Below are 24262 nucleotides of genomic sequence, written 5' to 3'. Positions count from 1 at the left end.
TTGGAAATACCCGCGATTCCATCTCAGTAATCAAAATTTAAAAATGAATTTTCACAATTTACTTTACTAATACGAGAATATCGCCAATATCGATATCAACATTTATCAATAATGTTAATACTTGTATGTTCATGCCAAAAAAATTATATATTTGTTTAATGTAAATTTCCACATTGGCCATTGGGATCGACAAATTGTTGATGTCGAAAAGCCACAATGGATAAACAGTTGGAAAATACCTGCGCGATTCAATCTCAGTGATCTAAATTCTAATATGACTAACACTCATCTATGATATGATAAGAAATGAATAGAGAGAACTGCTGAAGTCGATTACATGTATTTCAAAAAAAGTGTTTGGGTTTCGGTAGAGAGTAAAATTACCTTTTTTTTGTTGCTTTAAATAAATGAATCTTTTTTTTTTTTGCAATCCAGAAGCGACTAGGACACAGACAAGGGAGAATCCAAAAGTAAGTCACAACAGTTGGGTGTGTTATTATAGAGATGAAGAACATTAGATGGAGGAAAGTGAAATGCCAAAAATGCTATTTTTTTAGTAGACGTTAAGGGCAATTTTTTTAAATACGAAAAAAAGAGTGACGTCCCTCGAAATAGAAGAAAACCAGACACATCTCTCGTCCATTCTGCGATTGAATGGTAATTTTTTTTTTTAAATAAATCTTTTTTTTTTTTCACTTCATATTTGGGAGCACCTGCTGCCTGTTAGTTTCTTGTGATGTTTATAAAGCTGCCCACTTGAAAAAGATTGTTTACAAGAAGAAAGTAGAGATTTGGAAACAACTTGATTGCTCTTGAAATACCAAAACCCAATCGGAAATTCAAAGCTACCTCGTGTGATACATGTGACCCAGGTATTTCAGCAAATAATATTGTGGGGGGGAAAAAACTTTTTGTCGGTGATTATTCCGTTCAGAGGGAGAAGAAGAAAGAAAGAAAAGAAACAATAATTTGATAGCTCTATAGCAAAATATAATTCAATCTACTTATGTTTTTTTAGAGAAACGGATGCTGCTCTAGTATGTCTCACCCTCTCGAAAAATCGAGTGCCATTTTACGGTTTTTCTTTTAAATCCCTCCCGAATTTACGTGCCCATTAGAAAATAATTGCCAATGATTTTTGTTTTCTTCACTTTAAATCGGACGAATAATAAAAAAAAAAAAATGAAAAAATCATTCTCAAGGCTGTCCGTATGCAATCGTAGACAAGTCGTTCCACTTGATCGTTATTCATTATGTACTAAACTGGTTGAAACCAGTTCCGACTGGGTGTGTTCAATATCATCGGGTTCTACGCAACTCTTTTCTTTTTCTTCTTCAAAATAGACGAGAAACTGGTTTAGAGTTTCACTTTTTTTTTACATATAGTTTTAAAGAGTCTGCCCATCCCCGATTGTTTTGATTGAAGCTCTAATAGCTTCGGGTACGTTAATAATGCCAATGAAAATATCTTTCGTTCGCCTACTTTTTAGACGAAAGCGCAAACAAAGCTGCAAAGTTTCTACTCAATAGAGTATCCAACTGTCATTCCCTCCCACCCTATCCCACCCCGTTAAACAAGAAAAAAAAGGGAAACAAAATATAACAAATTCCATCGAATCCTTTGTGGTGTTGTTGATGTTGTCTGTTGCCGAAGAATTCTTCAGCTGCTGCGGCAATATCCCGCGTCAATTAGTTTTTGTCCTAGAACAACCGGAAGCGTTTCTTGATTTCATTGCGCTTCCAGGGCGGGATGCGGTAGAAGTCGGAGCGCGTCATCTGGAAAATGGCTTCAAATTCCGTGTCCGACAAGTGACGCTGTCAAAGGAAATGAGAAAAAGATGTTGGGAACTAACTTAATGAGCGGAGGCAGACGCGAAAGATGTGGAAGAAGAATGCGGATGTGTATTACCTCCAACTGACAGCGGTCGACATCGACCGGAAGTCTGTAGTTGGTTGTGAAGAGCAGATGAGCTGGATAGATTTTCGGTGGCTCGTTGGATAGGGCTTGCTGGGCGGCCAAAGCGGCGGCCGACATGTTGGGCAGCGAGCGCCGCAGATGAGTGTGGGCGCGGAAGGGAGCCGATTGAGGCGGAAGAGCGTGGCTGCTAGTGGTCGTGACGGGCATCAACATGGGCCGGAAGCCCTGTTGCGAGTGCGGACGCGGCGTGTTGGAAGAGACTCCACCGCCACCTAAATGGCTGCTGTACGTGTTGCTACTCCGCAGGTCTGGTGCTAAGGCTCGGCGGTCAGATTCCGTCAACGAAACGGCTGAAACTGCAATTTTCCACACAAGACAAAATTAAAATAATGAAGTAATTGGTTTATAACTTTAGTTTGACTTACTGTCGGATTTGTTTGATCCGAAATCCGTGTGTTGTGACTGTTCAGCAAGTCCTCCTCCCAACGCGTAATCTCCCTTAACGTTCCAATACAGATGAATGAATGAGTGATTGAATAAACTGATTTGCGGAAGTTACGCTTCAGGGCAACAATCAGGTTCATTCCTTATTATTATCGGACGACCAAAACCCGATTGAAAAATTGTGAATCGATTTTTCACACCTACCGTGAATGTGTGGGAGCGAGTTGTGGGAGCGAATCCGTATCCGGGTTTTGGAACGTAGCGCAATGCGCTCACCACTAAATTGTCCATCCGTGAAGAGGGACACACAAGCCACAGAGAAAGGTTTTATAAAAGGGAATCAAAAGCAAATAGGAAAGTCAGAAGAATTTAGTCAGACAAGAGAAAAGAGTTGAGAATATTAGTCTAATCACATCTTTTCTTTTCAATAGTACGCCATCCTAAAACCACTAGAAATAAATAGGTAGACATCACATGCGCAGAAATAAAGAGGAAAACGTTGAGCGGGAAATTCAAAAATTGAAAAGGGAGAAAGAAAAGTCGGCAAAGCAAATGTTCAGCAATATACAACAAGCGGGCAAATAAAACGTTTCACAATACCTCGGATACAATGGCTGGCCAAACTGTCTTCTGAAAACGTCCCGTAATCAAATAGAAAAGAGTAAAAGAAATTTGAATTTACCAAATAATCTCCGCCATTTTGACGACCGTTGACGGGCAATGTTGACGACTTCAATGTGTAGCCAGGCCGGGGTGGGCTGCGGGACGATGACACGACTATTTCGTTTTGTTGGTTTAAAAAAAAAAAAAAAAATGTTTGCCGTGGCAAATGGAACAAAAATGAAAATAAAAAATAAATCAAAATGGAAACCAACAACTAAAACAAACACAGCCACCACTCCACACACACACACGCACTTGACGAACATCACAAAAGACTGGAAGAAAAAGGGCGTATTTTAAAGCAATTCAAATCCGCCTTGAACGGCCAGTACAAAAGGAATTGCCGGACAGTCACACAACAAGCAAATAAAAATAAAAGAAGCGGACAAGGTGGAACACGGATAGAATCAAAGGACATCATTCCAAAGGTTACGAAAAACCAAATCAAAAAGTTTTGTGACTTGGTTCTCTATTGACTAAGGGGGAATAAATACCGTTGTAGGTAGGCAGAGTGCCGATGGATCGACCGAGAGACGAGCGATGGGTGGATTGCCTGTCCAGCTCGGGTTCCTCGTAATCGAAAGGTCGCGGGTGATCCTTGAAACGTGAAGGCGATGCGTTGATTGGACTCTCGTAGCGCAAACGCAACGGCGGCTCCTGTTAAGATAATTTCAAATTAAATTGAACCGAAATTGAAAATTGAAAGAAAATGTATTTGACCTTGTTTGCGGAAGGAGTTCGTGAAGCGTTGCGTGGATCCAAATGGCTCATTTTCCACTGTCTGAATTTCTCACGTTCCTTCAGGTTGTGCAAAAAGACTTTGCCGATCCCCGTGGCGATTTTGGACAATTCCGCTTCACTTTTCTAATACGAATCAAAACGTTTAAATTATACTGATTAAATGAAAATGAACTCAACATTTTCATACTTTGATCTTGGGATCGTCGGGCGTGTGTTCATCATTTTCCCCGTCGACGACGTCTCTGCGTTCGTATTTGCGGTCGTCATAGTCGTTGACATCGGAAACCGAAATCCTTTTCGAGGATTCAGACCAGCGACGACGACGCTCCGGATCCGTGTATGGATAAGGCGGGGCCGGAAAATCGTCACGCTCAATACGCGGTGGGTCACCCGGTCTTGGCCTGTGATGTGACATGCACAAATGAGATCTCAAAAGTTTTGAGCCGAGTAAATCAAATCCAAATTCAAACTCACCGGTCAGCGTTGGGGAAGTGAGCCAACTCGATGGGTTCTTCGTTATTCATGTGAGGAGATTTCGGTCGGGGGGTCTCCCTTTCCATTTGGTCCAGTAGCGCCTTCATGCCCGGTTTGTTGTGGTTCAACCTGTACGGCAGACTGCTTCTCTTATTGCTCAGACCGCCAACTAGAAATCACCCAGGAAAAACAATCAATAATTAAAGGTGGGCCTTAATTAACTGTCAAGAAAACTTTTACTTTGAGGCCGGTGGAAATGTGGCGATTTCGGTGGCCGGTCGTAAGGATCGATTGGTTTCCGCAAGTAGCCCATGGTAGGCTCTTCCGTCAAGTAACTGTAAGTGTACAAGCGAGTGATGTCTTCAGGTGGTGCTGGACTCCTCTTGCCGTAATCGCGCAGGATCAGTCCAGGACTTAATGTTCGGGCTGAAGAGAGCTACAAAACACAATTACGCCAAAAGAAATTGAAGGGAAAAATTAAATTAGTTAAATTAATCGTGCTGTTCGTGCTAGGAAAACGGCCATCATTGTTTTTTTTTGTCTTGTGGTTATAATCAAAAGACTAAGAGAGAGAGAGAGAGGAACTGAGTAGGGAAATTTAACCTTTTTATGCATGCTACCATAGGGACTGGGACAAACGGAACCATTGACACTAGGGGTCCTGGATCTCATGGAAAACTAAAAGAAAAAAAAAATGAAATAATAATGAAAAAAAAATTGCAAACAAAACATAGCCGAAAAAAAATCGTTATGTTCACAAATGCTGCGGGATTTTCTTTTTAAAAATGTTTTAAAAAATTAAAATAAAATAAGCGTTAATTGTTTTTTTGTTTTGGGATGGGATGTGAAATGTACTTGAAATTCGCTTCCGGCCGTGGAACTGAAACGGTCGTCTTTATCGTCATGTCCTTGGCTTTGATTAGCTCCGTTCAAATACAGTGTGATGTTTCCGTTGGTGTTTTGGCCAGGGCCTGGCCCACATCTCGGATGCCAAATGGCCGATCCCTGTAAAAAAAAACACAAATTTCGTTCATTTCCCGTCTGAATCCAATAATTTCATTCGAAATGTACCTGGAGAAACATTTCCTCCCCATCGCCGAAAGGATCGCCACATTTCGAACAACGGGCACAGGTCGGATGAAAGTGATGGTTATCTCCGGCCTACATTTTTTTCAAAACATGTCAGTTGATGTGAAAGGCCTCTTCCGACTGTGATGGTTATCTCAAGACGCGTGACTTGAAAAATTGAGATGTTACCTGAAGGACTTTGCCGGCGATAAAGCGCTCGCAGTGGTCGCATTTGACGCCAAACTGACGCTGATAATCTTTCTCGCAGTACGGGAGTCCATCCCTGGGTGATATCAAACCAAAAAACACGTTCGTTAATATAAAAAGGGCCGTCAGAGAGAAATCAACTCGTCTTATTAGTCAATAAGGGGGCCAGAAAAAGTGGCGGTTGTGATGATGATAAATGGCCACCACACATACTTTCCCATGTACTCTCCGTGCAAGAGGGTGTTGCAAGTAACACACTTGAAACACCAGACGTGCCACTGCGAGTCGAGCGCAATCAGGGCCTGGCCTTCAACGATTTCCTTGGAGCAGCCGGTGCATTCTAGAAAAAAGAAAATTTTGACATCCAGCGGAACCATTTTATAATTATAATCGTATTTTTTCGCGTCCAGCTTTTTCTTATTTTTTAAAAATAAACTTACGCGTGGTTGATGATGGCGTGTTGGCGCCACCATTCGAAGCTGGCGAACTGGGCGTCGGGCTGGATCGGGCGGGTTTCATTGGCGGCGATGGTGTGGCCGTCATGACGGGAATCTGGACACATTTCGGACACAACACTTCTTTGCCTGTAAAGGTCACTCGTTCCCCGGACGGGAACGGTTGCCTGTGATCGACAATCAAAGAATCAACATGGTGTTATTTCAAATATTATTCATTCAAAAACTCTTGAGATTATTGACATTTCAAAAAAAGCTTTCAAATCAAAAACAGAATTCTTTCTCTGTCTCTTTCGTCTCTGTTATCAGGAGAACCAGCAGCGACCCACTTGAATTTTCATCATACATAATAGCCTCCATGTAGGCTTTTGATATTCTATTGAAAAATCCAGAACAAACAAATGTTATTTATCTAGGTTTTCATCCCATTTTCCAGGGCCCCCGCGTGAATCGATTCGGTCCATATTCCTCCCCTCCCCCTTTTTTTTAAAAAACTTGAAAGAAAAAAAAAGTAGGGGAAGCCATAAAACGTCACAAACAAAAAACAACCCGCGTGAAATCTTTTCCAGTCGATCGATTTCACCGATTGCATATTTTTTTTACTACGACACGTAAAGATAGTTTTAAAAACAAAAAAGAAGAAGCAGTTGGCGATTTTTGTACTAGGAGGAAGTCCGCCGAAAGACAATTCGGCACAGTTGACCACTTCCTTTTAACTGCTTCCCTCAGTAGAAAACCGCAGTCTGAGGCAGCGTCAACAATAACGAAATAATATCCAAATATATAATATAAAAAAAAAGTGTGTTGCGTCCAGTCAAAGACCCCGATGGCATTCAACCGAAGTCGCTTTTGTGGGTTTCCAAAAAAGAAAAGAAATTTTTGGTTGGGTAACAGAATAGAAAGAAGAAGAAGAAAAAACGGCAATGACCTGCAACGGGCGCAAGTGAAGCAGCTGCTGTGGTACGTCTTCCCCAGAGCGGTGACCACTTCCCCTTCGACGAATCGTCCGCAATGGGAGCACTTGGTGCCGAAGCGATCCTGATAGTCCCGCGTGCAATAATACTCGCCGTCCTTGCAGAAGAATCCACCCTGGGCCAGCGACGTCTGACAGACGCGACATTTGAAGCAAGCGATGTGGAAGTACTTGTCCTGGACGCGCAGCACCTCACCCGAGCATTTCTTCTTGCAACTCTGACACTGTGTCTTGCCTGGAAAATTTGAATAAAAATATAAAAGCGTCACATAAAGAATTAATTAATAATATTAAAGGCAAAATCGGCAACTGGGCTGAATAACAAATTCCGTCTCAAATCAACTAGTACACATGGAGAATCGACAGTTACCCATTTCGATGGTGACCAGCTTCTCCTCGCAAGCTAATAAATCCCAATAGAAAAGAAAAAGAGAGAGACATGTATAGAAAGAGGTCTCATCACAAGATACCAGATGGTGCCAAAAAAAGTAATAAAAGACAATAACAAACAACTGCCGAGTTTCGGTTGAGTGAAAGGAAAGAAAAACAACCCTGGCCATTTGAAGGCATCATTGTCTCATAATAATGGCGGAAAAGAAGCGGGACTTGATTGGGTCTCTTTTTTTTTCTAGTAGTACCATAAATGATGGGTAATGTTTTGGGTGGTTGAGCTCGCTGGGCCGGTAACGTCGTCGGCCTGACAGGATCGAACGCGACGGATGGCGAGGGAGTCGGTTCGAATTGGATGACAACGCCAGAGTCGGGCGATAAATCTCCCAATCGGATCACGACTAAACGGAGTGGATCGTCATCGGCTAACGTGGGCGAACTGTCCAGGGAACTGGGCAAACTGACGCTATCGGTAGTGGGACCGGGACTGTACGTGACCACACGACCGTTGTTGCTGCTGTCTGAGCTGCTGTTGGGTTTGACGAGAGGCAAGAAGAGCGACGGAAGCGACGGTTTCAATGCCACCTGGACACGACGCTTCAAGCTGAGTTGGCCGCCGTTATTACTTCGTCCACCGTGTTCGGAGGCTGGCCTCTGGGCCGTCGGGCTCGGCTCGACCTTTTCCCCTTCCAAATTGGTCCACAGGATCACCATCTTTGTCTAGCTCTCAAAGACTATGGCTGAAATTTCTCTCCACCCTTTTCAAAAGTAATCCATCGGGGGAGCAGAGCAGAGCACTAGAGTCTCACTTTATTACAACTTTGCGAGGGTGGCGGGCAGAAATAGATTTTCTTGACGAGTAGTACACACTTTCCCCCCGCACAGGAAAAAGAAAAAAAACCCTTTGACAAAAACAAAATTCCAGGGTGAAATTCTTTTTCTTTCTGTAAAAATAAAAGTAAAATCAAAAATTAGATCCGGTCACGCAAATGTCGAATTTTCTTCTTTTATTTTTTTTACCGAATCGGGAATCGACCCTCTCGAATTGATGGGGGGAACCGGCAAACAGCGTCCGCGAACGAACGCAAAGACTCGACTGGACAAGAAACTTTTCCGAGCGTGCAAAGACGATTCCTTTTATAACGTCGCGACGCTACCCACGACGACGTCGTAAGGGTTTTTTCTTCTTTCATTTCACCCTCCCCCTTCCATTTTTTCCTCCTCCTGGCGCCGGAGTAAAAAATGCCTTCCGGGCTTTTTCGGCTGCTCTCCCCCTCCGGCGTCCAAACAAGCATTTTTCTCATATCTTGTGCGAACCATGTTTTTACTATACGACGACGGCCATCTACTATTTACTACACCACACCTTTTTTCTTCCCCCTCTCTCTCACTGGATAATCCCTGGATGAATTTAATGTATCGCCTTTCACCCGGAGTAAGAAATAGAAGGGGGGGACTAGCGTCACCCAATGCCGGAATTGTTCATTTCTCTTTAGAAGAAGACACTCCTTGCTATTCAAATGACGACGATATTTGATGTTGTCTCCTTCAGCTTCGTTCGTGTACGGTGACGTCACGGTGAGAGACTAAACACACACGAACCGGTGAGAACACGATACGACCGTGACGATGCCAGATTCCCCCCTCCACTAAAAAACTGCTGTTACCGTCGGGCCCAATTAGAATGGCGAGAGTTCCTTCGATGTGAATTGAACAAAAAAAGGGTGGTGTTAATTCATTCAGTATAGTTATAGAGTGTTGTTTATAGATATATACAGTGGATTGCGGTCTAGTCGAGAGAGATATCTTTCGAGTCTGTCCTCCATCTTCTTCTTCTCGACTCGTTTTGACTTTGGCTATATTGGTCGTCGTTTCCAAGGTTAGACTCATTTCCTTATTACATGGACATGAAAATGAGACAAGAAACACATTCCACAAAATAACTCACCCATGGTCGTTGCTGTTGTTGTTGGAAAAGTAAAGGAAGCAGCAAACGGGCGAATAAAATCGTCGGTCGGATGTGAGTGTTTTTCTCCCACACTGGCACCAACCAGACGAAAATTCACTAGTCACAGTTGCACAGATACACACACACAAACAGAATGGGGGGAGAGAAAAACCAATGGCGTTTTTGGTAGTGGAGCAAGAGCAAGAGAGTATAGAGAAACGGTTGTGTGTGGTGGTTAGATTGTTGTTTTTCACCTCAAGGCGACGCTTTAATTGCAATTTGTCGACCGCAGTGTGTAAGGGGATCGGGCCGAGTGGACGTCAAGTGAACGGGGGCCGAAACTGATCCACAGACGATGGGAACGCAGCAGCACTGAACCGGGAACGCCCTTTAGGTTCGGCCGTCTGTATCGTCAACTCGTCTTCTCACTGGGAAAATGGCACTGGGGCTAGGCAACGAACGAAAAGAGAGAGGGAGAGCAGCAGCGCGCCGCTCTGTGCTCTTCATTTGTTTCAACGTGGCAGCACCATCGCTTGCGTCAATCTCCCAGTCGTCGAGAAAAACACCGAAAATTCATCATTGCTTTTATTTTAAAAAACCAGGCTCATTTTCTTTTCACCTCGTGACACAACATCTTCCAACCCCCCAAAGGCTTGAGGGAAATCCTTGTGAAAAAGACGAAAAAAGGGAAACGAAAAAAAAGAAAAAGGAAATGGCGGTTCCCACGGTAACCGCAATTTACAACCTGTATCGATTGTTTTCCTTGGATTTTTATTGTTTCCCGTCCCGGCACACACAAACCGACACATTATTTTTAACGGAAATTTAAAAAAATAAAAAATTCCTTCTCTCAATCGGTGCACGTTCTGAATGGAAGAAAATAGTTTCGGCAATTGTATTTCGTTCTTTTTCGTCGTTTAGCCAAGGACGAATTGTTTAAAAGTGACAACATAGCTTGGCGTACGGGCACACAGAGGGCTTAATGATCGAATACTTGCGCCAGTCATTTCGTAGATATCGATTCATTGCTGCTGAGGGCGGTCCCCGTTTGAAACGAGAATAACAGAATTTTGTCGTTAATCATTCCACAACTTCTTTCTTCTCCACCAACCGTTAGCAGACCGGGTAATTCAATCAACCGCGAAAGATAAGGCTCACTATTTCTTCTTCTTTTGTTTTATGGACTTTCCGGATGATCGGCAGATCGGAAAAAAACAAAAATCCCGGGGAAAACAAATTAGTTTGGGAAACGCGCACAGACTTAAATGTTGTCTGCTGTGTCCTTCCTTTGTCGGAATTTCCGAAAGCGACTCGACTATAGCAAACACACGCTCGAATAGAAAACGGAACTGGGTCGTAATTGTTCTTTTATTTTGGGGGGGTTGTCACGGCCTGCTAAAATAGAATTGTTTCGCAGTCCAACTGGCGGCGGGGAAGGAATAAGGAAAGCGGAAAAAAAATAATGTGAAATTCCTTTTGGTAATGTAAATATAGTATGCGCCCACCGCGCGCAGCAACCCAATAAATGACGTCGACTGCGGTACACCGGATATGTCATTCATTGTCATTTTTTCTAAATCAATTCAAACTGTGTGGGTTTCCCCATATCCGGTTCATCGGTGATGGGCTCGAATAATGAAAAAAACATACATTTTTTTAATAATAAAAAAGTAGAGTATTAAAATAAGAAAAGAAGGAGAGCAGTGGAACAAACATATTTGAATAGCCTTCACGGCAGATGTGAGCAGCACGCCATCACATTGTCCAATTGTGTATAAGAATATTGTTTTGTCCATGTTCGTTTCGTTTCAAGGCAACTCGCGTACATGGAGAGAACAATAGTTTCCTTTTAGATTTTATTTAAAAGAAAAGAAAGGCCCTTTCGCTTCGGGTTAGTAGAAACAAGAAGAAAAAGAGAATGTGCAAGCGGTTTTCTTGGCGTTCATAATAATGTACCATTTGGCGGAAGTCAGCGTATAAGAACCCTTTTCTTATATCGGCACACGTACTTTTACGCAACGACGTCATAATCACTGACTTTTTCCATCCGCCATTTTCAATTCGGGACCGCCACACAGCACACTCGAGAAATTCCTTTTTCCATAACGGCACGGAAAACCAGCATCGAAATTATGCCAATCGTGCTGTTTGCCCGCATTGTTTCTCTTAATAACTGACAAATTCCTCATTCCGGTTTACACATGTTATTGCTTCGTTATGTATATCCAGGGGGGACCATTTTTATTATTATTTAATAAATAAATAGCCCAATAAAAAATCGAATCGTTCGGAATCTCATTATATCCCAATTCTAATATAAGAAATGGGTTGGAGTAATATTTTAGATACGCTGGGATGAGAGCTCATATAGCTCATCAATAAAAGATGATATGCTCCCTTTTAGTGGATCTGCACGTTGTTGTATAGCTAATGCGATTACAAAATGAATATTTAAGATGAAGGCTTTTTAGTTATTCAAGAAACAGGAGAGAGAGAAAAAACTGATCTCGGACTCGTCTCGTGACCTCATCAATGGACGGAGTCTCTGCCCTATTTAAGCTTATTTATAGCCCGGGAGTATAGAGGTTCGGGCACACAGACAGGCGGTCGGCTTCGGCACGCGCGCTCCAGAATGAACGCCATCCGATATATATACGCTAGAGCGTGTCTGTGTCTGCTGTGTAACCGCGGCAAAAGAAGAAGAAGAATTTTGTAAAAAAGATTTAACGTCAACCGGTTGGGAGAGGGACTGTTGGCGTGTAAATGAGGAAGCTCCTTATTATTTCTTTTTTCTTTTCTTTACCATTTTTGCTTCCCAACGGAAACTAGTGACTTGCCGTATAAAATTTCAACCGGGGAGGAGCAAATAAGAAAAAAGAGCCGAATGAAAATAAATAAGAGAGAAGCCAAAAAGATGGAAAACTTCTTGCGATGATAGCCAGAATGAATCTATTTCCGTCTGGTTCGCGAGAGAGGTGAAATATGAACAGTGTACACACAGCAATCAGTTATCTCTCGCGGTTATAGGTGTTGGAATAATTGAACAAACACATTTTTGTCAGACCTTGTGTGCAGGAATTTTGGCGAGAATTTTACAAGATGGCAATCGCCTTGCGTCATTTATTCGCTGTTGATTATCCGTTTTTTCTTGTTTGAAACCGTACCCAATGATCGCCATCGTTTCTTCACGACGGGAAACCGAGCGGCCCTTATCAATAATACGCGGAAACAATAGCCGTTGAGGTTCTGTTGTAACGTTTCGAGTCAGCGATCACGATATCGTCGTCGACTGGCGAACCAAAATCGTTCCAATCCATTGCTCCGCGGTAACTGCCTTTGTTTCACCTGATAGTTATCCCGTTACACAAGGAGAATTTTTATTAATAACACAATAACAAGCTCGCCCTTCTCAGGTTTTTTCTTTGGTCACCTGGTCACCATCACGGCGGTTCTAAACGGGTAACTTTTTATACTACACTAAATCACCCGTGAGAAATTCGCGGGAATGTTACAACCAAAACGGTAGTAGTAGCCAGCCTATACACCCGGTAGAGTAAGTATTATATCCACGATTAAAAGAAAAGGCCGGCAAATTAAATTGATCCCAATGAAAAATAACGTTACATTAAACTGGTTTAAATACCGCTTTTGAATATCAATATAGCTAGCTAGCCTTCTCAATAACGGTTTTTTTTCCTTCAGCTATTGGATTTCTCTCCTTTCTTTTTTATACGTTTTTCTATACATAAGAGCAGCAGGCGCTATTTAACACCGCCAAGGATATTTCCTTTTTATATTTGACTGTGTATAAAAATCTCTTCTCCTATTTTGAAGGGGGGAGCTTTTGTTTTGCTTTGGTTATTGTTTACAATGCAGCTAAGCAAAACGAAATGTACGCGTCTTAACCTTAAGGAATGAAAGGCAACAAAAAACTAGTTTGCCCCGGTCCCGATCAGGTAGCTGCATAGCTGTTTTGTTTATGTGAGCCCTTATTCGGTTACGAAATCGACAACAGAGAATGTGTGTATAGGCTTATGGACGTTGCAGCAGCAAATGCAATTAATTAGATTCGTGTAGAATGCCAACGATATATGGCCGTGACACATAATCACAGCTGTGTTCTACACAGTCACATACCAATTTGGAATGGAAGTGTGTACTATCACGAATAATACTTGCTTAGCCGAGCGTGACTCTCTGATGACGAATGATGGGAAGATGGTCGGTCATAGAGTTAGAGAACTATGCTGAAATTTACCAGAATGGACATGTGTATTTTATTTTTCAGAAAGAAAACACAAAAAAAGACAATATGCATTCGGAATAATGATTTCAAAATGGGTTTCATGAATACTAAATATTTTCTCGTTTCTTTTTTGTTCAATTTTATTTGTTTGTTTTTTTCTAAGGCGTCCTATTCAACCAAGGGCACGGCAAAGTGGATGGGGAAAGTGAATGCGAAGAATAAATATCCAACCGAGTGCCGGTCACACGCGTGAAGGATGTGCCACACAGCGTGCTGTGCTGGGTTCAATTCAGCAAGCTGATCGCGCAGCGCGCAGAGACGTTGAATAATAATGAGCTAGTCACGAAAAGAAGAAAAATTACTCAAAGAAATTCACGCTTAGATTTTTCACGCTATTTATTGCCACAGCAGTTAAGTGGCCTTGAGCAGCAATTTCATTTATATTACCCCCGCCTTTATTTTATTTCTCTTAATATCATCCCCCCCAAGACATCCGGATTCACGGTCAGCTGAGTGCGATGTCCTCGCGTCAAACGAATTGCTCGGGTTGAAGATATAAACTCGCACAAAAGTTATTGGCTTCAGCCCTTGCTGTATAGTCTAGTGTGGAGGATCCTCCAATAAAACCAGTTCATTTTCCTATTCCTAAAAAAACTTGTCGTGAAATGGCCATAAAATAGACGTGGGTGAGTTATGTGAACAACACGGCTCTGCGCTGAGCTCGTGCTGTTGCTCTGTTATATTATAGACGACACCATCACGCGATAACGACAAACACAAATATTTGTGACAGTGTTGAAAAATTCTGACGGACCTGTTAAATGGCGGGCAAACAACGGTACCGGTACATCTATTTCGGTGAAATTTACAATGCCCCGACCATATAGGCGACAGCAGCCGCAATGCACATGGGGAAGTTGATTCGCTTGGCGAGCGATGATGAAAGTTTCCGTGTGTGCACACCCCGAGTGTGCTGTGTGTGTCTCTGTGTTGTTTAGTGGATTTTCACGGTCTGGCGGGACTGTTGGCGGGAGTTGGCGGTCGAACAACGCCTACTTCACCCGGGACCCGGCCATACTTGTTGTCCCTCTGTCAAACACCATGGAAATCGTTATGCAACTCTTTACCAGGGTCTTTGTGGATCGCCAAGTTTTACAACCGATCGAGGGTGCTGTATGAATGCGATCGACCAATTGTTCAAGTCAGTCAGCCATCAAAACCAGTCCCACATTCAGTTCCGTCTAAACTTTTGTCGGTTATTCAATACAAAAGCTATTGATCAACTCAGGATGTTACCATTTTAATTGCGCCAGCATCATCGTTTCTATTATTATTTATTTGACAATTGTCACTTCCGTCATTTATTTTCATTTTCAGCGATTTTCGCCTTTTTTGTTTTGAAATTTCTAGACTGAAAATACGACCGCTAGATGACAGAGCATAAAATCCAAATTTATTGTCAATGGCCATCTTTTGAGGAAATAGAGAAACATCAACATCCACCGCTAGATGTCTCATTTAAAGTGAAATTTTAAAAAGCCCCGGGCTACCCAAACCCCACAACCACCGTTAGACCGTTACTGAAAGAAAAAGAAGAAGAAGAATTCTCTATGCGTCTTCTCTCTCCCCCATTAGACAACAAATGACCGAACAACCATGAACGTCGATCCCGCTTAGTGAAACCGATTCTTTTCAGTTTGGTGCTTGGTGAACCGCCAACTTGTTGATTGTGTGGTGGAAAACATCGAGGCTTTGGTGGACAATGTGTGTTGTGACGGAATGAAGTGACCCGAATGTTTTGTTTCGCACACAGTTCATCACAATGCATGCATCAAGACGGCAGAAAAAGGCTCGTGCCAGGCCTTTCTCACCCCCTGTTACTTCACATCTGCAGTCCTCACCTGCCTACAAAGTGGCCAAGCTCGTGAGAGGGCAGCAAGGCTTTGGGTTCACGATATCAGGCCAGGCTCCCTGCATCCTGAGTTGTGTTGTGCCCAATAGTTCAGCAGACAAAGCTGGTCTGCACGCAGGGGACTGTTTGTTGGCTGTCAACGGTTGTGATGTCAGCAGAGCACCCCACGATGAAGTGGTCAGGCTGGTTGGTTCCTGCATGGGAATGCTCAGACTCCATCTGGCAGAATCTGGCATTCCGGCCACAGCCAAAGGATACTCTTCTTCAGATGAGGAATCAGACACAAAGATCAGAGTGTCATCCAAAATCAGGCCGCCCAGAACCAGACATCATGCAAATCGGTAAGAACACAAACACCTTTGGACTGATATTCTTATCAAGTTTTATCTCATGGTGAGTGCCATAAAAGGATACTGATTTGGGGACATTTATTTCATAATTCTCAAGATTAAAACGAAAGGGAGCAACTCCTCCCAGCCGTTCTGAAAGAGTCGCAAGAGATTTGCATAGTCGAATGGGAATGCCCGTTCCTCCAATGCCGAGTCATTCTTCCGGGACCAAGAGCCGACGTCGACGGAACTCGAGCAATAGCAGCCAAGAACATATTGGCAACCTCATGTCGTCACCTAACCTCCACGCCAGAATGAACAAAGTAAGATAATGGAAAAAGAAAGAAAAAGAAATTCCGAAATCGCTTTCAATCATTCCTCGTTTCGGCCAAGCTAACCAATCCATCATGTGTTGACTTTGTCTTGTGTAACGTACAAGTGTCGGAATCCCTGCCGGACGCGTTACGGCGAAACGATTTACGACTGCACCGTAACCGTCTCGGATTGGTTTAGCATATTTTTTTAATTCAAATTCTTTTTTTAGTTTTCCCGTTTGCGTTTCTGTCTATCGTTGTTTTTAAATTTAATACTAAAATAACTATTTTCTCTAAAAATCAGCAGAATAATGGAGTTGCGGCCGCCAACGTCACCGGTCAACTCATGTACCGTTCAGTGGTGGGCTACTTGGGAACGATTGAAATGCCGGAAGACTCTAGCAGTCAGTCGTCACCCAGTAGCGGCGTGAGCGGAGGGGGTCTGAGTGCCTCTGGCAGCCATTCCAACAGCAATAACAGTGCAGCGGCCCGACTGGCGGCAATCAGGTGAGATGGCGTCGGTGACACTTGACCCATTCGTTTCTCCAACCTAATGTCGTGTTGATTGTCGTGCAGGAGCTGCGTGCGTCGTTTAAGGGTAGAGAAGAAGGTTCACACGTTGGTGCTGCTCCGTGTGTGGGGACCCCGACCAGGTGCTGGTGGAGTGGTCGGTGCTGCTGCTGCTGCTGCCGCGGGCGGAGCCTCCAATTCTTCGTCGACTTCACGAAATAATAATAATAGTAGTAGTAGTAGTTCAGGAAAGATCACCTTGACCAGCCCGGCCGGGGCTAATTTGGCTCGTTTTCCTGCACGACGTGTCGTTTTCTGTGGGGCTTACGCCGACGACGCCCGTTTCTTTGGTCTCGTTACATCTGCCTCCCACGACTCGGACGACGACGACGATCAGTCCATCAGCGGGTCGGATCACGAAGACAAAATGCTCAACACCCATCGCAAGAATTCGGCCGCAGGTAACAAGTGTTTTCTTTTTTTCTTTTTTTGGGTGATGAAAACCCCTCACGATATGTACCGAAAAAGGTTACCGATACACAATGAAGTGTCTCTTTGGCGGCGTGCCTCAGCAATAGACAGTCTGCTGAAATCGGCAATACCGTAATGATCGCCATCGTTTTCTTTTCTTTCGGTTTACCCATTAGATTTGCCGTAAGAAAGAAAGAACGAAAGAAACAACGTTCCCTAATGACTTTTCTCTTTTTTATCTTCCGCCTTTTTGGTGTAGGCTTCACGTCGTGCCATGTTTTCATGGTGGATTCCCGCTTGGTGGCCCACGAAGGGCACGCGGCCCGAGCCCACGCGTTCCGCTTCCAGTGTACCCCAGCCGCCGGAGGTGATGGACGATGTCTGGAGTTCCCTCCCACGGCTGAACCGATACTACAGGTTGGATAGATACACAAATATGGCGCATTTTGTTTTTTTCGCTTCCCGATTCTCACTTTCTCACACCTGAGAGAATTAACATTTGATCGTGCCAATTAAACCCTTCTTATACTACTACTACTACTACTCCACCTCTTTATATGGCCACTATATGATAACCTTCTCGAACTTGGGTTGATTATTACCACCACTAGGCTGTACTCTCCTTGTGCGCTTCCTCTGGATGCCACGGAAATAACGCCATCGGATTAATGGGCTGGGCCAATCCTCTGCTGCAGCAGCAGCAACAGCAGCAGCACCAACAACAGCAACAACATAATTTAAGCAGCAATAGCAGCAGCAGCAGCAGTAATAGCGACTCTGGAATCTTTCGTGATCGCGATGATGGCAAGAACAGCGACCGTGACGTGCAGCTACAACTGCGGCATCAGCAAGATCAGCTCATGTTGCATCACCAGCCCATTTCACTTCCGCTCAATGGCAATTTAGACCGGCTGACGGTTCGTGCCATGCCGGACCCTATGATGGCCATCAAAAGTCCAGGCGAGCTGGAACACGCCGCTCGGTTACGAAGTTCGATGCAGCGTTACCTGAACCAACAACAGCAGCAGCAGCAACAACAACCGCAGCCGGCCATGCTGTTGCTTAACCGCAATACGGGGACGCACCAACATGTTAATCCATCGCTCAGCGTTCGCGCAACTATGACGCTGGAGGAAAAGTTGAGCCCTCAAGTTTTCAAAGGCCGACCTGGCGGCCTACCGCACCCCGCCAACAGGTAATAACTCCATCGCACTTGGCAACGCCGTTGATTAGTTGAAATTGCTAGTAATCAAGTCAAAGAGGTCTCGACCGGGTTCACGGCCTTCGAACTGTTTTATTTCATGTTTTTTTTTTCTTTTTTATTTCATTTTGTTTCATTTTTTGGCTTCGTGTATTCTTGCTGCGCCCTGGCAGACCTGCTCGAACGCCGTCAGAACGCAGTCGTGCTCGCAGCCTGGACGATTTAAGTAAAAGCTGCCAACAGCAGGCCCGTATGCCGGGCGATCCGCCACAGCATCATCACCACCATCACCATGCTCAACAGCTGGGATCTGACAACGGTTTAGACAAGATCGATTGGGAGAATAGTACTCCTTTTGATCCTGTCGTGGGCTGGCACAGTTTAGCAGGCCAGTCTTCATCAGGATCCCCGCCGCGACAGAAACTACTAGCCAAAAGACTGGAATATAGAGACGATGGCAGTGAGGAAGAGGAAGAAGAAGAAGAAGAAGAAGATGAGGAGAACGAGGTAAAATATGGAATTTCTTTACAAAAGAGAAAACTTTTTGATTGATTAGAGAGTCCCGACAAAAAAAAAGTCGAATGGGTGGAGGGAGAGAGACGCCAGCCACAGTTGAGAGAGTTTAATAGGAATCCGAAGCAAAATTGTTTAAGTGTGTCTAATCAGGAAGAGTATCGTTAAGGCTCGACTGGAGCAAGCGAAAGGGATGCTGGGGCGTTACTCAACCGACCCCAATGGTTTTCTAGTGCGAAATAGATGGCGCTCTGATTTCTTTGGTTTGCTCTGAGCGGAGGAAAAGTCATTTCCCATTTTTGGTGGCCGACCGCTGCTCAAAGGCGGATGCGGTCGCCGCTGGGCGTGAAGTTACCCCATTCCTTCGGAGATTTTCAAAGTTTTTTCCAATGAATTTCGATACGGCACGCTCTATCTTTTGGCCGTCGTCTCGTTTCATCACCGTCAACGCCACCCGCAGTGCGATTGTTTGCTCTCGTGAGTGTGAGTCGATCATGAGAATAGCCCGAGTTTTCGATCTTCCCAAGGTATTGCCGCCGGCGTCGGATCAACGGTGCGGCCAAGATGAAAGACCCGGATCGACCATAGCGGCCACTATCGTCGCCTCGGCAACCAACAGCACCATTCTGGCTGGGACGCTCGAGAAACCCATTCAGCCCGACCAGCAGCAGCAGCCGCAGCCTCCTCCTCCTCCTCAAACTTCACAACCTCAACAACAACACGTTTGGATGCAGGGATTTGAGAAGCTCCTCGAGGACCCCCTGGGTCTGCGAGCCTTCGCTGTGAGTACCTTTTATTTATTTTCTTTTCAGATTTTTTTGTTCGTGATTTGAAACGATCGCTCATTGTGACGTTTTTGACCTGAACACACATGTGCACACAGGGATTTCTAAAGAAGGAGTTTAGCCACGAAAACATTTATTTTTGGGCCGCTTGCGAACGGTTTCATCGGCTCTTCCCCACCGAGGATACCACGACGGCCGCTTACGAAGCCCAAAAGATATTCGAACGCCACCTTGGCCCAGCCGCCTCTGAGCCTGTTAATGTCGACTCCCAAGCGAGACAAAAGGCTGAAGATAATCTATGCCAACCTAGCCTGGAATTGTTTGATCAGGTAAAATGTTTGTTTTGATGTCGTAAAAGTCTTTTTACTCAATTCCGTGTTTTTGTTCTTTTTATGTTTTTGTTGGTTTCAGGCTCAGAAACAGGTCTTCAATTTGATGAAATACGACTGTTACCCAAGGTTCCTTCGTTCACCATACTTTCGTGAATGTCTTCAAGCCATGCAACAGAACGAGCAACCTCCCATTGCGGAGCTGACCCTTAATGATCCTGATTTGAATATTGACTATGATTTCGGTGAGGGTGATAGCGATAGCTTGCGCAATTTGGCACTGAAAAAGAGTGGCAGCGATGCTGGTGAACGACGTCGTAGATCCTTGTTGCCTTGGCCCAAAAAAGATCGGTCAAAATCCAAGGTCTGTTCCCTACTGTTTTGTATGGTTTTCTTTGAAAGACAACGTTGTATGACTTTTTCTTATTTCAATTTTGTTTGCAGGATCGCGCTGAATTTGATTATAGAAAGACGTCCAAGAAGAAAAATCGACAGGGTAGTACCAGTAGCGGCCCAGACAAGGAAAAGGAGAATGCGACGGACGATGAAGATCTGTTCATTAAGAGAGCCGCATCCAAGGATTCGGTGGCATCCGAATTCAGTGACAAGGCTTTCCACATCCAAAACACTGCCAGTGCTGTGCCGCTGGTCAAAGTCCTTCTTCCCGACATGTCTTCTGCAGTTATTGCTGCCCGGCCAGGCCAAAGTGTTCAGCAACTTCTCAACAAACTTTTGGAGCGTCGTGGCTTACGCTTCAATGCTTTCGAGCTGTTTGACAGCCACCATTCCACTTCTATCGAGCTGGAACGGGACGCTTCTGTGGTCGGTGGCATGGAGATCCGCTTAGAACCCAGAGTCGTCTTCCATCTACTACTCCTCCAGTCGGGCAAATCGCTGATGATCCGTGGCCAACCCAGGAGGCAGCTAGGCGAAGTCGTTAAACCGATTCTCTTGAAATACGGCCTCAAAATTGAACAGTCGATTATCACTAAATCGACTACTGGGGATGTCGTCCAAGCAAAAACCATGTTAGCATCGCTGGATGGTTGCCATTTGAAGGTGAGAAAATGAGAGAGCTCGTAGCGTTCATACAGAGAGATTTCATGATTTTGTTATTTGTGTAGGTTACAAACCGAGACGAAGTCCATGAAGATTTTGGTGAAATGGACCGTGACGGTTCAGGTCAAGCCCATGGTGAACAATCTGATGAAGCGGAGGAACTTCCAATCAAAAATAGTGGAAGCCTGTTGGGGCGTAAAGGATTGAGTCGAAGAAATTCTCTTCAGACCGAACGGAGTAGAACGGTCTCAGGCAAAAAGCCCATGGCACCAACCAAAAGCGAAAGCACGATACAGAATCCGAACATGTCTGTCGCTAATAAACGACTTTCGCTCCACGATTTGCCCAAATCCAGTTCGACGGCGCATTTAATGCCTCCACCTCGAGCCCCACTCGGTAAACAGTCCAACTTTCTCTCGTTCTTATCAATATTCAATAACTTAAGACTTGTGTGTTAACAGGATCGAGAAAGTCCAACACCCAGCGTAACCCACTAACACGCCTGGAAAACGAGGCGCTCTATGAACGATTAAAACGAGCTCAGAGATGCAGACTTGAAGACCAAAGAGGAACAGAAATCAACTATGAACTGCCGGACTTTCTCAAATTGCCAGGGCGCTGTACCAGTGGCGACTATTCTGACTCACACGAGTTGCCTCTTGACGGAAGAGCTTCGGAACCCATCGGATGCCGGCCAAGAAGAGTCTACCAGGTTTGTTATTAACTGCACTGTTGTGATGGTGAAAAAAACAGAACCTGAATGTTATTTACCAATTTCCAGGAATCATATGAATTTCCACTGGATGGCCGAGCATCTGAACCACTCTTTTCACGCCGTGACGTTGTTTCTGATCCGCGTTCCAACGGAACCGCAATGAGCGGCTCTTGCGCCTCACCGGATTTCGCCGCTATTGCAGCGCAGATCCTGGACAAAAGTTTTTCGGCCGATGGGCTATTGCCGACTCATGAGGAGGCTGACATGTATTTCGGATCGTCGACGCCGAGTGGAACGATGGAACTCAAATCCAGTCAACCGTCTCATTCCAAAATTACCGTGGCTGCGGCTAAACAAAATGTAGCCAATGTCGCTGCTCGCATTGCGGCCATCGAACAGAAGGATCAGGCCAAACAGAATGCAGCGAACCGCCAGGTATGTACTACGCTCCATATGCTTGCTCTCAAACCTCAGTACTCATCGCTGTTTGTCTTAACATCCTCTCTCTCTGTAGATTGCCAAGTCGGATTCCAATTCAAATTGGGATGACTTGCTTCTCGATTTAGACGTGGACTGGCGCTGTTACCAGGGTCGTGAGACGGATGATCAAAAACAACAACTGCAACAACACAGTCGGCCGAGGAACGTTCCCTCGTCACACCAACCTCTCAACAGTCGACCTCCACTTCCCACGCCCCCTGCCCTAGAGTTACTCGACTTGGACGACCCGCTGACCGTCGCCAGCCCAGCGCCGCCTCCACCTCTACCGCCTAAACCGGGAAAACCCAAGATCAACGAACCGTTCAAAGGCCCGCCATCGAAACCGATGCCGCCTCCACGGCCACCCAGCCGCAATATCAATACTTCCTCCAGGGTGAATGTTAGTTTCGTTTAACAACAGGTCCCACGGGCTTTTTTCTTTACTCAATTTGAGTGATTCCTTTCTTTTTCTTTTTTCCAAGTCTTCACTGGAAGTTGATTATTAAGTGTGCCATATTATCTCTCGAATTGTTTCAAGCGTATATTGAGCGTAGCTCGATCGGGAAACCCGGTAAATTGTTTGTCTTGAAAGAACTTAAAGGGTGTCGTCATTGTCTATCGGTTCTTCTTCTACGCGTCCAACCAGCGTCACCCAGAAAAGTTGAGGTCGATCGTAGGCCGTCACCAACACGCCTTTGTCCGTAAAGGGAGCTGCTCCTGTGATCATGCAGTCCTTTAATTCTAAACTGGTCATGTAGCGGATATCCCAGCTGGGATCGTTGTTTTTCCCAAGAATCCACAGATGCAGAAAACCGTCTTCGGCTGCAGAGACAAATCCGCCTTTGACTGGAAATATTTCAGTTATCCAGCGAATGTGACCTGCGATCTCGGATAGGCATTCCATCGTCGGCAACATGTAGGCCCGGATTAATCCCGTGCTGAAAGCTGCGATCAAAACTAAACAACAACAAAAAAAGACATGAGATTTTTTTCCCTAAGCCATATTGAAACAAATTTCTTCTGCAACTTTCCATCCCACTTTTTCACGATCAAATTTTTTATCTTTTCGTCGAATTGTTTATGTACTATTTTCATTCTAATAACTCGCGACTCTTTGACTCAATTGGGATGAGGTGATCAATTACCGTTTTCTCCCCTGGCTTCAAGGATAAACATGCTGGTGCAGCAATTTGACGATTTCTCCTGAATGCGTTGAATTTGAGACCAAGAATTGGGTCCACCTTGAAATAGGACGATACCTCCTTGTTCATCTCCTGCCGCTAGATATTCTGCGGACACGCAGATGACCGTGGTAGGGAACTTGCCCAGTTTGCTTTGAGACAGCATGTCCTGACTGCCTATTTCCCATAGACCTTCGTTGCTCCCTGTCGTAGAACATGATTTTGTACTTTGTAAAACTCTTTTCATCGTCCTCCTCCTCCGCCCGGATTTGTCTATTTCACCTGTGTATATATACCCGTTGATCGACGCCAGAGAGCTGATCCATCCTTGCTGATCCAGCATCCTGTTTATATCCGCTTTCCACGTTTTAGTCGAGCAGTCGAACATAACTCGCAGTAGATGATTGGTGTGGGCGATTATGAGCACGGGCTCGTCGCCGTTGTCGCACCACAATACCTGCCAAAGAAAAGTATTCGATTGGACGCTACCTTCTTTTTGTCTTAGTTGTGACTTCTTTATTGTTTGTGTTTCAAACTTTCGGACTTGTATATCATCGGGTTCATCGACTATTAGTTCGTTAATGTCCAGCACGTGCTGTTGTTGGATATTTCCCCTCTTGTCCAGAATCATCAACTCTATCGCGTCAGAGTGTACTATTGCAACATGACTGTCACTGCTCTCTTTCCTGTTCGTATGTGTAAAAAAATTTTTTAAAACATCAAGCTGATGGATAAATTTCAACAAATATACAATTGTGAACTGGTCCTTTGTTTTTACTCACTTCTGGCAAACAGCAAACTTGCCTTTACCGGCGCAAATGTCATCTTTTAGCGGGATCGTGTTCCTGATTCCCATTATTGTTTTAAAAATGGGCAACTTCTTGTTAGAAAGCGTAACCCGGGGCAACCAACAATCTCCTAGCGTCGCTGTGTGAT

At 44.5% G+C, this 24262-nt stretch overlaps 3 protein-coding genes across 13 annotated transcripts; 1 reads left to right on the top strand and 2 right to left on the bottom strand.

Annotated features, from left to right (window-relative positions):
* Positions 1-412: 412 nt before the first annotated feature.
* Positions 413-10214, bottom strand: LOC124199600 (actin-binding LIM protein 2-like). Of its 10 annotated transcripts, none has more exons than XM_046595466.1 (18): positions 9282-9724; positions 7314-7346; positions 6899-7178; positions 5956-6137; positions 5729-5855; positions 5498-5591; positions 5312-5401; positions 5096-5245; positions 4844-4918; positions 4481-4676; positions 4241-4409; positions 3954-4167; positions 3746-3889; positions 3520-3682; positions 3045-3139; positions 2344-2416; positions 1910-2274; positions 413-1815 (listed from the first exon to the last, which is right to left on the bottom strand). In XM_046595466.1, exons 1-18 carry the CDS (start codon positions 9283-9285, stop codon positions 1702-1704), a joined length of 2568 nt encoding a protein of 855 aa, XP_046451422.1. In that variant the 5' UTR covers positions 9286-9724; the 3' UTR covers positions 413-1701. The 10 variants fall into 10 exon arrangements, with proteins under 10 accessions (XP_046451422.1, XP_046451403.1, XP_046451396.1 ...); XM_046595447.1 differs by lacking the exons at positions 3045-3139; positions 7314-7346; positions 9282-9724 and adding exons at positions 2567-2640; positions 7582-8277; positions 8354-8493; XM_046595440.1 differs by lacking the exons at positions 7314-7346; positions 9282-9724 and adding exons at positions 7582-8277; positions 8354-8490.
* A 4841-nt stretch (positions 10215-15055) lies between these two features.
* Positions 15056-24091, top strand: LOC124199505 (regulator of G-protein signaling 12-like). 2 transcript variants are annotated; one of them, XM_046595337.1, is made up of 15 exons: positions 15056-15780; positions 15887-16091; positions 16390-16589; positions 16659-17053; positions 17323-17480; positions 17675-18258; positions 18438-18771; positions 19305-19559; positions 19661-19891; positions 19974-20255; positions 20336-20950; positions 21016-21346; positions 21412-21662; positions 21732-22100; positions 22180-24091. In XM_046595337.1, the coding sequence occupies exons 1-15, from the start codon at positions 15350-15352 to the stop codon at positions 22558-22560; spliced, it is 5022 nt and encodes a 1673-aa protein (XP_046451293.1). In that variant the 5' UTR covers positions 15056-15349; the 3' UTR covers positions 22561-24091. The 2 variants fall into 2 exon arrangements, with proteins under 2 accessions (XP_046451293.1, XP_046451282.1); XM_046595326.1 differs by having other exon boundaries at positions 15057-15780; positions 16387-16589.
* Positions 22671-24258, bottom strand: LOC124199593. Its single transcript, XM_046595432.1, has 3 exons — positions 24109-24258; positions 23291-24012; positions 22671-23102 (listed from the first exon to the last, which is right to left on the bottom strand). The coding sequence occupies exons 1-3, from the start codon at positions 24180-24182 to the stop codon at positions 22741-22743; spliced, it is 1158 nt and encodes a 385-aa protein (XP_046451388.1). The 5' UTR covers positions 24183-24258; the 3' UTR covers positions 22671-22740.
* Between the last annotated feature and the right edge of the window lie 4 nt (positions 24259-24262).

Source organism: Daphnia pulex, chromosome 1, assembly GCF_021134715.1.
Source record: "Daphnia pulex isolate KAP4 chromosome 1, ASM2113471v1".
NCBI classification, from domain to species: Eukaryota; Metazoa; Arthropoda; class Branchiopoda; order Diplostraca; family Daphniidae; genus Daphnia; species Daphnia pulex.
The sequence above is the reverse complement of the archived record's forward strand: the minus strand, read 5'-3'. Positions and strand labels throughout refer to the sequence as shown.

Excerpts from the sequence above, each read along its gene's own strand:
- LOC124199600 (XM_046595440.1), bottom strand. The coding sequence starts at position 8,047 with ATGGTGATCCTGTGGACCAATTTGGAAGGGGAAAAGGTCGAGCCGAGC. Across the intron at positions 5,856-5,955 it reads CACGCCATCATCAACCACGC|AATGCACCGGCTGCTCCAAG; the intron begins GTAAGTTTATTT and ends TCTTTTTTCTAG. Across the intron at positions 4,919-5,095 it reads CGGCCGGAAGCGAATTTCAA|TTTTCCATGAGATCCAGGAC; the intron begins GTACATTTCACA and ends TTTTTCTTTTAG.
- LOC124199593 (XM_046595432.1), bottom strand. The coding sequence starts at position 24,182 with ATGGGAATCAGGAACACGATCCCGCTAAAAGATGACATTTGCGCCGGT. Across the intron at positions 24,013-24,108 it reads AAGTTTGCTGTTTGCCAGAA|GAAAGAGAGCAGTGACAGTC; the intron begins GTGAGTAAAAAC and ends ACATACGAACAG. Across the intron at positions 23,103-23,290 it reads TGAAGCCAGGGGAGAAAACG|TTTTGATCGCAGCTTTCAGC; the intron begins GTAATTGATCAC and ends GTTGTTGTTTAG.
- LOC124199505 (XM_046595326.1), top strand. The coding sequence starts at position 15,350 with ATGCATGCATCAAGACGGCAGAAAAAGGCTCGTGCCAGGCCTTTCTCA. Across the intron at positions 19,560-19,660 it reads TGGGTCTGCGAGCCTTCGCT|GGATTTCTAAAGAAGGAGTT; the intron begins GTGAGTACCTTT and ends ATGTGCACACAG. Across the intron at positions 19,892-19,973 it reads GCCTGGAATTGTTTGATCAG|GCTCAGAAACAGGTCTTCAA; the intron begins GTAAAATGTTTG and ends TGTTGGTTTCAG.